The following is a 14,752-nucleotide window of genomic DNA, read 5'->3' as shown; positions in this document are numbered from 1 at the left end:
CACAAGTATGTAGGGCTCCGGGAGCTGATTTATGAGGTTATAGAAATCTGCTTTTTGGAGGTGATAGCTTGGGGGTATATATATGGAACAGACAGTTAGCAACTTATTGAAACCCCGCAGGGGCGTCTGCGTCAGCAGGCGTTTGGTGTGTTGCGACACCACGTACCCGAGCACACGAGGGTTGGACCTTCCCGCGTGTAGCCGTGCGCGGCTTAGCCGTGTCTGGGGAAAGGGGGATCCTGGAGGTTGAGCCGATGCCGGGTGTTAGGACCTTTAAGGCCCCCCGGCGGAGGCAACACACTTCTTCGGCCTCTGCTTCACATAGACGGCACCTCCAGACTGACCCACCTGGAGGAAACCGGCAGTCGCCTTTTCCTGTCTCTCTCTACCCTCATCTTCGTCTTTCTCTTCCCCTTTTCATCTTTCCTGTCTTCTCATCTTTTCCATTCACTTCGAGTTTTCTTGGCGGCAAGGGTTAACCTGGTGTGGCTGTCCTACCTTGGGTATACCATATTGGGTTATAGTAACGGCATACTGCTGGCGCTGTGCAGACTTGTTTACATGTTCTGCCACGTCCCCTTGTTGGGCTCCGTGGTGGGTGGCAGACGCCGTTGCCGAACAACTTACTTTTTTCCATGGGATCCTCGAACCCGTTTTCACCCGATCGTGCCTCGAAAAGGGTACGCACCGACGCAACCTCGCTATTCATTCCGAAAAACAAAGAAACTTTCCCGAAATTCCACGTACTTCACTGTGAACAGTTATCTACTAAAGCTAGAGTAATTTCACCATTTCTTGTAGCCAAGTGCCTAAAAGAGACCATTGGAGCTGGTTACAAAGTAACAAAGATGGCAAGTGGGGATTTGCTCCTCGAACTAAAGGACAAGGAACAATACAACAGACTTGCACACCTCGTAGCATTTGGTAACATCCCTGTTTCTGTCAGCGCACATCGAACTATGAACACAGTCAAAGGCGTAGTTTCAGATGAAGACCTAATGACACTGAATGAAGAAGAACTCCTGGATGAATGGAAGGACCAAGGCGTAATTCATGTGCAGCGCATCAAAATCAGACGGAATGACAACGAAATCCCAACGAAGCATTTAATACTCACTTTCAGTTCAACTACTTTACCCGAGTCTCTTGAAACCGGCTATGTAAAACTGCATGTTCGACCCTATATTCCTGACCCGCGACGTTGCTTCAAATGTCAGAGATTTGGTCACGCATCCCAGAGCTGCCGAGGACAGCTTATGTGCGCAAAGTGCGGCGCAACCGGTCACTCTGCTGACGACTGCAATAATGATGAGGTACATTGTGCGAACTGCGACGGCAGTCACCCTGCGTACTCCAGAGCTTGTCCAGCCTGGAAGAGAGAAAAAGAAATAATTACAGTAAAATTTAAGGAGAACATAACATTCCGTGAAGCACGACAAAGGGTCTCTTCGTTATTTTCACTGAAAACATCTTTCGCTGAAGTGGTGCAACGGGGGGCGGCACCACAACGGCCTCTGGCGGCAGCCCGGATCACGCCTAGCGTGCCGAGGCTAACGCCACCCGCCCCTACGGTGGGAGCAGCCAACGCTGCCCTGCCATCTCTCAAAGTGTCCACACCAGTGGCATCTTCAAGCTCCGGCAGCAGCCAGGGCACCGCAGAGGCCACAGGGGTCCTGTCGACCTCCGGACCCGTGGGGACGAAGACTCCGTCGCTTGAGACGAAGTCTACGCGACGCACACATCGCTCTCTGGAGCGGGTGTCCCCTGCCTCGCAAGAGGCCATGGACACCAGTCCAAGCCAAACGGCGCAGGTAGCGCCGAAGGAGCGGCGAGGTTCTCTTGACCGCTCCAAAAAGGACAAAACACCAATTACAGGGCCTAACAAAGGCCCTGTAAAGTAATGTCATTTTCCTCTCTCTTGAGACACACAGCACAATTTCTTTTAACATGGATGACATCATACAGTGGAATATCAGAGGATTATTAAGAAACCTACAAGACATCCAAGAAATTCTCTGTAAGTTTAAACCTAAAGTGCTGTGTGTGCAAGAAACCCACCTAACTTCCAAGCACACTAACTTCCTTCGACAATACATGACTTTCCGGAAAGACCGCGAGGATGCTGTCGCATCATCTGGCGGTGTAGCCATCATTGCTGATAGAAGTGTAGCGTGTCAGCATCTGAAGCTCCAAACGGCCCTTGAGGCCGTGGCCGTTCGAGCCGTACTTTTAAATAAACTCATTACCACCTGCTCTTTGTACATACCACCACATTATCAGCTTCACAGACGCGACTTAGAATCATTAATAGATGAGCTCCCGGAGCCCTATATGATTCTCGGTGATTTTAATGCACACAGTAGTTTGTGGGGCGATTCACGCTGTGATGCGCGAGGTCGCGTCATTGAACAGGTGCTTTTTTCCTCCGGAACATGTCTCTTGAACACGAAGGAGCCCACATATTTTAACCTAGCCAACAAGTCATACTCTGCCATAGATCTTAGCATTTTATCGCCGACGCTTTTACCCTATTTTAAATGGAATGTGCTTAACAACCCGTATGGGAGTGACCACTTCCCAATAATCCTAACTACGCCGAAACAAGATCAACTTCCCCCGCAGGTCCCTCGGTGGAAGGTTGACTCAGCCGATTGGGAACAGTACCGAACTCTTACACACATGACCTGGTCTGAGATGTCCGGTATAACCATAGATGACGCTGTTGCATATTTTACAGCTTTTATACTGGATGCCGCCTGTAAATGTATTACACAAACGAGCGGCATGGGTTCCAAGCGGCGTGTTCCCTGGTGGAACGATGCATGCAGGCAAGCACGGAGGAACCAGAACAAAGCGTGGGCGATATTTCGCGATTCTCCAACAGCTGAAAACCTGGAAAACTTTAAACATGTCAAATCCCAGGCAAGGAGAACGCGCCGACAAGCAAGACGAGAGAGTTGGGCAAACTTCATATCAAGCATCAAGTCCTATACAGATGAGAGAAAAGTCTGGAATAGAGTGAAGAAAGTTAATGGGCAACAAACATATTCTTTACCTCTAGTAAATAGCCACGGAGAAAGCCTTGAAGATCAAGCCAACTTTCTTGGAGCACACTTTGAATACATATCGAGCTCCTCACACTACTCCGAAACCTTCCTAAAGTACAAAACGCAAATAGAACAGCAAAAGTTAGAAACAAAATCTGCTAAAAGTGCGGCGTACAATGAACCATTCTGCATAGCAGAACTGCAGGCAGCACTTAACTGTTGTAATACATCCGCCCCAGGTTCAGACCGCGTAATATATGATATGTTAAAACAACTACCATCCGAAACACAGAAAACCCTCCTTTACCTTTACAACGTTATATGGTTTTCCGGCGAGATCCCCTCTGTTTGGAAGGAGGCCATTGTAATTCCAATTCTAAAGCAAGGAAAGGATCCTTCCTCTGTATCAAGCTACAGACCCATAGCATTAACAAGTTGCCTCTGCAAAGTTTTCGAAAAAATGATTAACTGTCGCCTACTACACTTCCTCGAATCAAACAATTTGCTCGACCCATACCAGTGCGGGTTTCGGGAGGGTCGATCTACCAGTGACCAGCTTATACGCATCGAGGCACGTATCCGTGAAGCTTTTGTCCATAAGCAGTTTTTCTTATCTGTATTCCTTGATATGGAGAAAGCTTATGATACTACGTGGCGGTTTGGGATATTGAGAGACCTCTCACACTTAGGTATACGTGGTAATATGTTCAATGTTATCAAAAGTTATCTGGCTAATCGCACATTCCGTGTTCGAGTGGGCAATGTCTTGTCACGGAAATTTGTACAGGAGACTGGAGTTCCGCAGGGCGGGGTGCTCAGCTGCACGCTATTTATAGTAAAAATGAATTCTCTCCGTCTACACATACCGCATAACATCTTTTATTCAACATATGTTGACGATGTGCAGATAGGTTTTCAGTCAAGTTCTCTCGCAATCTGTGAGCGACAGGTCCAGCTTGGTCTTAACAAGGTCTCCAAATGGGCTGATGAGAACGGGTTCAGACTGAACCCACAAAAAAGCACCTGTGTCGTTTTCTCTAGAAAAAGAGGCCTGCATCCTGATCCTGAAATTGTGTTGCATGATGCGCGTCTGCCTGTAAACAGGGAACATAAATTTCTAGGCATAATTTTAGACGCGAAATTAACTTTTATACAGCACATAAAGCATCTTAAAAACAAATGTATGAAAACAATGAATATCTTAAAGGTTCTCTCACGCACAACCTGGGGCAGTGATAGAAAATGCCTCATAAACTTGTATAAAAGCCTTATACGCACACGACTAGACTATGGAGCCATAGTTTACCAGTCGGCTACTCCAACTGCACTAAAGATGCTAGACCCTGTCCACCACTTAGGAATTCGCCTGTCCACAGGCGCCTTTAGAACAAGCCCAGTGGAAAGCCTGTACGTTGAATCGGATGAGTGGTCTCTTAATCTGCAGAGAACATACTCGTCTTTCATGTATTTTCTGAGAGTGAACGCAAACAGTGAGCACCCCGCGTATTCCACTATAAATGATTTGTACAGTTCTCAACTTTTTCGCAACCGACCCACAGTCGCACAACCTTTTTCACTGCGTGTTAGAGACACAGCTGAAGAAACAAGGGTTCCCCTGCTTGAATACCACCTTATGTCCCCTGCTATACGGCCCCCACCGTGGCAGTGGCAACAAATAGAGTGTGATACATCCTTCATAACTGTTACAAAGCGCGCTCCTCTCGCTCATATACGAAACTACTTCCTGGAATTACAACACAAATACTCCTGTCCTGAATTCTTTACAGACGCATCAAAGTGTAATTCTGGCGTATCTTACGCAGCAGTCGGTCCATCCTTTTCGGATACCGGTGTTCTGCACACGAGCACAAGTATCTTTACAGCAGAGGCCTACGCCATATTGGCTGCCGTTAAACACATTAAAGAACTAAATATCCCAAAGGCAGTTATATATACAGACTCTTTGAGCGTCGTAAACGCATTGAAAACTGTGAAGAAATATCAAAATCCTATAATTGTATCTCTCTATTCAGCATTATGCACCGCCTATGCGTCCAGGCAGCATATCGTATTATGCTGGGTGCCGGGGCACCGCGAGATTGAAGGAAACGTGTTGGCTGACCAGCTAGCCACATCCGTCCACACGAACGCTGCAGACACTTCCACGACTGTCCCTGTAATGGACCTCAAGCCCTCAATAAGAAAAAAGCTAAGGGCTTTCTGGCAGCGCTTGTGTGACAAACAAACAGAAAATAAACTACATGTTATCAAGCCGTATCTTGGTAACTGGCCGCCGGTATCAAAGAACCGCCGCATGGAAGTAACACTTTGCAGACTTAGAATAGGACACACATACAGTACACACGCATACCTCTTGTCAGGTGGTGATCCACCCACGTGTGATAAATGTGGTGAGCCACTTACCGTGGTTCACATCCTGATGCAATGCAGAGAATTAGATGCAAATAGGGAAAAGCATTTTCCATTACCTCACCGGCAACAAATTCCACTTCATCCCCAAATGATTATAGGTATGGAACCTCTCTTTAAACATCAATCATTGTTTCAATTTTTAAAAGCTGTACATAGTTTTCATATTATAGCTCCAGGAAATCCGTAGCACAGCCTCTTAACAGAGGTTTCTGCTGCGGTAGCTGCATTAAAAGAAAGCACCTGCCTCGCAGCCTTTGGGCTCAAAGGCTTTAAGGAGACATATGTGCTATATCCATATTCATGCATTTTAGCCCCATGATCACTTGTCACTCGTACTATACCCAGAGACCACTCCACGTATCACTGTCATAATTTTATACCTATATATCGTTTTATGCTCCTACAATAGCGATTAATTTTAGGCCACTTTACAGCCATGTTACACCCCATCATCGTGACTCACCAATCAGCGCTTAACACAGCATTATCAGTCATGGCGCTCTTTGGCCACACCTGGCCCTTGCGCCACTAAACAACACACATCCAACTTATTGAAAAGAGCCCCTCTACAGCCTGTTTCACATGCAAGCGAAAATGCTCGCGATTGTTGCCACCGCGACGCAGAAACGTGTTTCGAGCGACGGTGGCGGCACTAGCGGCTGGAGCGACGAGGTTCGGGCAAGTTGGAATTTCATCGCGGCGGCAGCGCCGCAGCACCGCTTCCGAACCAATCACGGCCCGCCTCGCCACGTGACCAGTGGAGGACTAGTGCGGGAAAGCCTGCGCATAGGACAATGTTTGTTTACTCGCTACACGGTGGTACGGGCAGCATGCCAAGATAGCTTTTCAACGAATTGCTAATCAGTGAGGTTTCGAAACGGCCACGGCTGTGGAATGTGAAAGACAACTTCCGCAATAGGGGAGTCCCTTTGGGAAGAATTCAGGGACGCCTTGCTAAAACATTGTCACACCGGTAAACAAGAACGCCAGTTGTATTGAACTGCGAGATTGTCAGTGTTGTTAATTTTTTAAATGCTGCAGACTCTTGAACGGCATGACGATGCTTGTGTTAAAAGTAATTTTTCTGGCCTCTCTAGCGAAATGCTGAGGCTTGTCGGAAACTCGATCTTTGTCGCCGCGCAGACTTCGTGCGTTTGCCGTGATTCACACAGAAGCGTTCTTCGTCGCGCTTCTGCGAGCACGCGTTTGTATTCATTGTCTCGGTTTACGCACACATCACACGCTCCTTGGATGTTTTCTTTATTCCGTTCAGTTGTTCTGCGCAGTCAAGTTGTACAAGTATTGTTTTAATTACGCAGACGCGAGAAAAAGAAAGCTGGCATTCCTTTAGTTAAGCGGAAGCTTTAACGTGGGTGCTCCTATCTAAATACATGCAAAAGATGCCTGTGAGAATCATCATGTGGCGCACATAAATCCATCTCCGTCGACACGCTAGCATCCATTATGGCACAGTGCCGAGGCGCTCGCGAGTTTGTGCGCCGCATATGCGCATTTTTTTTTTTTTTAGAAAAACAACACAAAAGATTAGAAGTAAGCATGATTTAGACACTTAGAACGCAGGATATGTATCAATAAAATGAAAATGTGAAAAGCAGCGACAAAACAATGTTTGTGCTGGTAGTCGCAAACTGCCGAAACTGGCTGAAAGTCCCGTGTTTTTTTTTTTGCCAGCAACATTGATATTCGCAGCGGCGAAAAACGCGCGGCGGCATTGCATGTGAAACGAAACCTCGCGAAAAGCTTCGCAGCGCCGTACCGCTGTTAGCCAAATTCGCTCAATCGTTTGCATGTGAAACAGGCTTAACTTATACTGCCTCTAGGGGTGTCTGTATGGCTGCGCGGCGACAAGCTACATACTTGTCTGCAAAGATTGCTACACCGCCGCACGAGGTGTTAAGCCTGTGTTCTTTCTAAGGTCTGAAGGGTCTGCAGCCTCTTCGATCGTTATTTACCGTAAAAAAAATGACAGGCTAGAACTGTCATGTAGGTGTTCCTTCAAGAATCTGCTATACACGAATCCTATGAGCAAATTCTACCGCTGAGTGAGAGCTGACTCCCATAGAGCGAGTGTTCGAGGAAGGAGATCCATTTAGACGTGGCTTCTTGAGCGGCGCTAAATTCAACGCGGCTGAAGAACTGTGCTTATGGTGCACCCATATGTGAAAAAAAAAATAATTTGATATAGTGTGCCGACTCATTTGCCTTTCACTATTCACCAACGTCATTTTACGGTGCTCACCCATCGCTTTAGCTCAGTGGCTGTGACGCTGCGTTGCCGAGCACGAGGTCATGGGTTCGACTCTGGCAGCGGAAGCTGCATTCCAATGCGAATGGAATGCAAGAATGCTCGTGTAGCGTGCATTGGGTGTACGTTTAAAGAAGATAAAGTTTTCTCAGCCTGTTAGGCGAATCGCACTTTTACATTACCAAAAAGGTCGCACGTTACCTTAGAAGAGGTTTGATGTACCAAAAAAGATACCAAAACAAGTGGCGACGCCGCTTTCAAGTTTGCGCACCAGCTAGCCATGATGCAATGAATTTTGACTGCGTCTAGTTGGGCCTATTTAATTTCTTTATGGCTAATCATGGACTACATTGTATTCTACAAGTGCGAAAGTGTTGAACTTATTAAGTTTCAGAAAATTTTTCTGAGATACATTGGCCCAAATACAAAATCTCCTTTGAAATCTGTGACGTTCCGGTGCCTGGTTTTCGGTGCGAAATAAAAAATAAATGGAACTTTGACCTTCATTTGCCCTTCATGTGATGATTCTATTACTCGAAATGAACGAAAACGCAAGTTTCTAAATGATACTTTATTCGTCTAAACACATGTAATGTTTCTCTTTAGTGTCCCTTTAAAGAACTCCAGGTGATCAAAATTACTCCGGAGTTCCCCTCGCTCAGGCGCCGCTGATAACACCTTATGCAGTTTCGGGGCACTAAACTCCACAATGTTCTACGATGTTCGCGTAGTCTTATCCTAGGAGGACATGTTACACAGTTACTGCTGAAAGCACTACTTTGGCAAAGAAGTGTTGTATAAATGCAAAAGTAGCAGGCCTCATTTGGAATCATAATGCTTATGAATCATAACGCTTAAGCTTTATAGATCTCGAAATGTAGACCGCAAAGCAAATCACTTAAACAGGTAACTGGGGTGTTGAGCCCCTGCTTATTTATACTTTCTAGGTGCTCTTCTGGTTGACCTCCGGATTTTCTTCTGGTTGACCTCCCTGACTTTCCTGTCTTTGCCTTCTCTCTTTCTAGGGCAGATTCTCGTAGCTGTTGGGCAAGAAGTCGGGTTGTCGTTCCTCCAGCCAACGTATGTTCCCTTGTTGTACTCCTTGAGCCATAGATAGAGTGGTTCGAAGTACTCCAATAGTGCACTGGCATCCATTTCTCTCGTCCTGCCTTTGGTTAGCATGGCCAAGGCTTCCGGCCATGGTTTGGAATATCCCAGCTCCATTACATCTCTGCAAGAAAAATGATGGGTGTTTAGAGTACTGCTTCTGATTTGTTACTCCAACATGACACACTCAAACCTTCTTATAGCGAAGCTGAAGGGGCAGCCGAAGTTACTTCGTTACATCAATTATTGCGATTTTATTGCACTACCTGCCTAACGAGGTGCACATTTGTAAACATGGAAATAAGACAAAGGCGTTGCGGCCTGCGGAACTGCTACACGGCCACGCATGCGATGAAATTTGAATAAGATAGAAAAAGAATCTTGGGTGTGTGCAACACGCGGCTTAACACATCACGCAACACCCTTTAGATAGACCATTGTGATTGTCTTTCGCGCTCGCCTTCCACTTGGCTCGTCGCGGTCGAGAAGCACGTGGCACACAACATAGCGCTCCGATGTACGATCGAGGAGGCAAGCGAACTTCGCGGCGCCGGCTTGGCTCGGCCAGCTCGTGGCCTCCTAGATAGCACCGATGCCAGTGTGGTCTTTGAGGCCATGCCTAGCTGCTAGCTCATACGGCATGTTGCAGGATAAGTGAATCCACGGCCTGGGCATGGCACCCGAGATTGCGCTCTGATGTCTCTGAGGCCAGGCCCAGCTGCGGCTGCATGCGCGGCGCACTGTAGGGAAAGAGAAGTGAATGCCCGAATTTTCCGCACCGCTGCGCGTATCCGCGCAGCATGGCGTGACTGGCTGGTGACCCCCGAGGTTACACTGGGGAGATCTCGGACGCCACGTCACGCTATGCCTGCCTGCGCGGCGTGTAGAAGTGAACGCACTAATCTTTCGCACCGCCGCGTGTAGCCGCGCAGCGTGGCCAGGCACGCGCGATAAAGAGAGGTCAGTGGAGAAATGCGATAATGAGCTGATGCTTATGCGCAAGCACGCGCGTCGATGAAAAAGACCACTGCCTCTCGGCGAACTATCCGACGCAGGCTCGCGGGAGTTTTGAACTACCGCGGCGAACGAATGCCGGACCCTGCGGAAAGCGATATAATCGGCGCGCAACGGCTGAGTACTTTTTTTTGGTTTCGGAAATGAATCTAGTTCGTTATATCTATTGGCTGGACAATTTCGCATCGTTGAAACGAGGTTTAAAATACATGGATCTCTATGGGAATTTCAGGGGGAATTTCACTTACGTCATTAAGTCCGGTTTCATTATTAGGAGGTTCGAGTGTACATGCATTTGAGCACGCGAGCTTTAAGTGACTGTCTCCACCTCCCTTTGGCATTTACTGCTGTGTTACTTTATGCTGCCTTCTTTCTCTAATATTTGCATAAGTCGCATGATCACTCATGATGCATTCACCTTTTGTAACCTGTGGACCTTTTGCAGAACTCACTGAAGAATTTTTGGGCCCTGTCTTTTTGAATCCTGCATTGTAGATCGAATGACTAAGGGCGATAAACTAATTGATTGATAATAGCCGTCCTTATACACTTCGTCTCCGTATTGCCCTCTGTGGATTACTGGAGGCATAGCCGGAACAAGAGACTTGCGTGTGGTGATACTCTGTTCATCCAAAGCATGTAGAGTTATCATTGCAATGACCGACTACTCCTACTTATAGTACATTTGATGCATTGTCGATACCACTGCATGGGCTAAAGGGTCTTCTTACAACATATCCCCCACCCCTGTGTAGGGCCGCAAACCAGAAACTCGCCTCTGGTTAACCTCCGTGCCTTTCCTCTCTCTCTCTCTCTCACTCTCTCTCTCTTTCTCTCTTACATTTCCAGCGTTCGTGACCAAAAAATATTGCGCCACATTTGAAAGCAAGAAACTGAGTTTCGTAATGGGGGGTAAAATTGGCTATACAACACATTGCACGTGAAGAAATTAACACACGAAAGGTGTTACCGATCTGAGGCAATTCCCCATGGGTTGAGCCAATGGGATACTATTTGTACAGCCCCCACAACATACTGCAGTTCATCGGCTGACGATACTTAGTCCATGAGATATGCGAAATATACATGCAAGCAATGCATGATTTGTCATAAAATGGCCGTGTCTTGCAGAGGCGACGTATGAAGAACTTATTCTGCAGAAGGTATCGCAGGTCAAGGGGCACGTCACCATAAAGTACGCAGTGGTAAGTTTGCACGATCCATGACTGCACTACATGCATAGCGTCGGCAGCATTGCCTGCTAATTATGACGCAGTGAAAATAGGCGTTGGCTTAACGGCATCTACAGCTACATGGTTGCTGTAAACATATGCGGCTTTCTTCTACGAGAGCACTCAGGAAACCACATTTCTCGCATGTTGTGGTTGCACACAGCACCAGAATGTTTCATTTCCATCAATGCTGCCTTCATATATATCATATCCAGTACAGCATGAATGACACAAGTAACGAAAGTTGGGCGAGTTGGTGCACACTCATTTTAAGAAAGTATCAAGCAATGCAAGAAGGCGAAGAGGAAGGTTTGAGTAAAGAGTCTGCGCAAGGTTAATAAAACAGACTTCGTCCGCTCTGTTTTCTCTGCCCCTTGCCTGCGTCCTTTTGTGCTACTTGGAATGTTCTTAAGTATGAACGACAATGCGTATATGTATACATAAAACGGTGTACTGACTATGTATATTTAATTGAAAATGTGTTTAGCCATACTGGCGAAGAGAATTGCCTAAACGGCGCGTGATAGTATATCAGCAGTGACTAGGAAAGGGACTGATTCATAGGCCGGTATAGAGGGGCGTCTGAAGTAAAATTAGTCTTTGAATAAATGGCTATAAGTATAGAGATAAACTAATTCCTATATCTGTGATTTGTCACAGTCCGTCAGTGTTATTGATGTGTAGCTTAGACAAATTGCACTGGCCGAGTTCGGGGGGATTAGGGGAACAGGACACATAAGGCATCACTCAAACAGGCTTTCTTCTTTAAAGTAACATCTTCTTTGCCTAAACTCCCAGGGGTTTGGTGTGAGCATGTAAGTACGTAATTTCCTCTTCAAATAGATTAATTACGTCGCAATCAAATGTTGACTGACAAAGTAGGACCACTGACCTTTCTGTGCTTTGTTCTGCGTAAACAAACAGTATAACACGGCATAAATTATCCACATATAGTGTTGGCTTATAGGTATCTTCCAATCACACAGACTTCCTATTGCAATAACGCATGATAATCACTTAAAGTTAAATTGAGGACGACACAACGAGCTATGGAAAGAAGAATGGTAGGTGTAACGTTAAGGGATGAGAATAGAGCAAAAAGAAATTATGGGATTTTGCGTGCCAAAACCACTTTCTGATTATGAGGCACGTCAAGAAAAGAGTAGATTGGGTGAGGGAACAAACGCGAGTTAAGGACATCTTAATTGAAATCAAGAAAAAGAAATGGGCATGGGCAGGACATGTAATGAAGAGGGAAGATAACCGATGGTCATTAAGGGTTACGGACTGGATTCCAAGGGAAGGGAAGTGTAGCAGGGGGCGGAAGAAAGTTAGGTGGGCGGATGAGATTAAGAAGTTTGCAGGGAAAACATGGCCACAATTAGTACACGACCGGGGTAGTTGGAGAAGTATGGGAGAGGCCTTTGCACTGCAGTGGGCGTAACCAGGCGGATGATGATGATGATGATGATTATAATCAATGGCTTCTACGATTTTCATACCTTTCTTATTTTTCGGCTTGGCCGATCCCTCGTAATAAGTTTGTGCCTCTGTGACAGAGAGGGCATGGAATGACGAAACGTCGTCAGTATGTTACATATTTCGTCGTTCATGCGGCTCTCAACATCTTCCCTTCAACAAGAATTGTACGTTGCCTTCATATAAGAGGCAACGTATATATATACGTTGCCTTCATATATATATATATATATATATATATGATATAGACCATGTACGTGCCATCCGCTACTGCTGCTACCTTCTAACTCATCCAAGCTTTGCTACATTTAGATTCAAACATTAAGTTGAATATGGGTGGTTTGTTTATTTCCTACCGCAGGTTGCTCTGTGTTTGGCAAAAAGAATATGTTGCACATAACAACTTGCCATCGTGCTTTATGTAGTTTTTTTATGATATTTAGAGTTTGCTTACTAGACCACTGAAAGGTAATGTACAAATGAAAGTTCACCAGAAAAGCATGAAGTGGGGGGGGGGGGGTGCATGGTATGAAGGTCTTTTAACAGATTATTCGCTGCTCATTCAGAACCTCAGCGCATGAAGGGGTTAATTCGCTCAATTGCGGGAAAATGAGGACAAATATTCAACAAAGAGACGCAGTTCATCAAACACAAAGTACAAGTCTCAAAGGGAAGATGAAAATCAAGTTTCATGGTCTACACTGAAGTTACGAGATGGACTAGATGGGCGAAAGTGTGGCGACGGAGGCGGCGCTCAAAGTCAGTAGTGACGGCGATGCAAGATACCGTCGAAGGTCGAGGTTTCCCACAGGCGAACAGCAGGAATCCGAAGATGCAGAAATAGGTTCGGTTTTAACTGCGGGAACGTAGGAAGGTAGCACGGTAGAGCTCTCGACGCCGGGCACCAAGGCCAATGGCTTCACCTCTTATCCCGGTGCACAGGTTCCACTTCTCCGACGTCGCTCAGCTCCTTCCTTTCCTGCGACAGGAAAGGACGCGGTGACTGCACCTCTGGAAGGTCCTCCTGTTCCAGTAGGAGGCACAAAACACGCCGGGCCCCGACGCCCAACGACTTGATTCTTGCACCCGGAGCACTGGCGCACACCTTCCTGCCAGCTGACCTTCTTCGCTTCTTTTCTGCTTCACCCCTGTCGTGTAGGCTCCTCATTGGCTCAGCGCTTCGTGCTTTGGTTGCACGCCTCATACTACAGTTGTCGTCATCGTCTTCGAGGGATTTAGTCGGAGCGCTCGTACAGCCTCTGCAGCGTGTTGTCGCCGTCTGCACTCATGGCATTCGCGAGCTTCAGGCACCACAGTACCCCTCTTACAAGCCGTAATGTGACAATTGGTTTTACGCTGCTGCTAATTTGGTCATCGAAGGCGAGTTAGCCCTGAAACTATGCATACAAGCTGAAGTAATGATAACGTCTCGGGAAGTGGCAAAAGCAGAAACAAAAGGAGCACGTTCTAACTAGGCCAAGTTCTTTGAATTTCATTTGTTACTACCCATGCCTCCAAACTACATTCAGGCATGGCCCTGGTTTCTTGCAATTTATGTTCATTGTTTGTGTGCAATAAGTGTCTTTGTCCTGCAGACAATATGCAGTCATGAGCAATGCGTGAAGATATGCTGAATGTGTGCCTAAGCAACAGTTATACAGGAACTGTGCATTTTAATCTGACACGTTGCAATGTGACAAGTAGCTCTGCCGTTAACGTTTGGTTTCAAAGAATACTTTTCTGTGTGGAGTCTGTGTTTCGCCACTGTGGCCTCGTGAAGGCGATTTCAGTGTTCCGTTTCATAATTTTCGAGGGCGTACAATGAGATTTCGCTGCCATTTTACATACTTCCCGGCAATGTATAATGAACATACCCAAATAATTTTCCTGCTTCTTTCGACCTGTAGAAGTCACACTTGTACAATGGGCCAGTGTGATTGGCTTCTTCACAAAGTGCCTTGTAGAACTGGAACTGCAACACGATGCTTGCAAAGTACCTGCATTGGCGAAAGCAAAAAAAAAGTCATGCAGGGTTACTCTCATAACAAGGTTTGTAGATGGAGCTGCAATTGAAAGTTGGTGAGTTTATACTAGTTCACGTCATTCATATTTCGTTTTTATTTGTTACCAACTGAATGGGCCAGGTCTCATTGGTGTAACTTATCTATGAACAA

The 14,752-nt window shown here is 46.3% G+C and overlaps 1 protein-coding gene and 1 long non-coding RNA gene across 7 annotated transcripts in view; both read right to left on the bottom strand.

Moving 5' to 3' along the window:
* Nucleotides 1-1,092: 1,092 nt before the first annotated feature.
* LOC140218467 (uncharacterized) lies at nt 1,093-5,236 on the bottom strand. The gene is made up of 2 exons (XR_011894734.1): nt 3,056-5,236; nt 1,093-1,369 (listed from the first exon to the last, which is right to left on the bottom strand). It is a non-coding gene; the product is annotated as an uncharacterized lncRNA (long non-coding RNA).
* A 3,062-nt stretch (nt 5,237-8,298) lies between these two features.
* Nucleotides 8,299-14,752, bottom strand: part of LOC129384671 (angiotensin-converting enzyme-like) — a 223,014-nt gene continuing 216,560 nt past the window's right edge. For all 6 annotated transcript variants that reach the window (XM_055070277.2, XM_055070281.2, XM_055070276.2 and 3 more), the window contains exons 13-14: nt 14,453-14,575; nt 8,299-8,977 (exon numbers count right to left, since the gene is read on the bottom strand). In XM_055070277.2, coding sequence (XP_054926252.1) covers nt 8,677-8,977; nt 14,453-14,575 — 424 coding nt within the window. In that variant the 3' untranslated portion in view covers nt 8,299-8,676. The remainder of the gene's footprint in view (nt 8,978-14,452; nt 14,576-14,752) is intronic.

This window comes from Dermacentor andersoni, chromosome 5, assembly GCF_023375885.2.
Source record: "Dermacentor andersoni chromosome 5, qqDerAnde1_hic_scaffold, whole genome shotgun sequence".
Lineage (NCBI taxonomy): Eukaryota > Metazoa > Arthropoda > Arachnida > Ixodida > Ixodidae > Dermacentor > Dermacentor andersoni.
The sequence above is the reverse complement of the archived record's forward strand: the minus strand, read 5'-3'. Positions and strand labels throughout refer to the sequence as shown.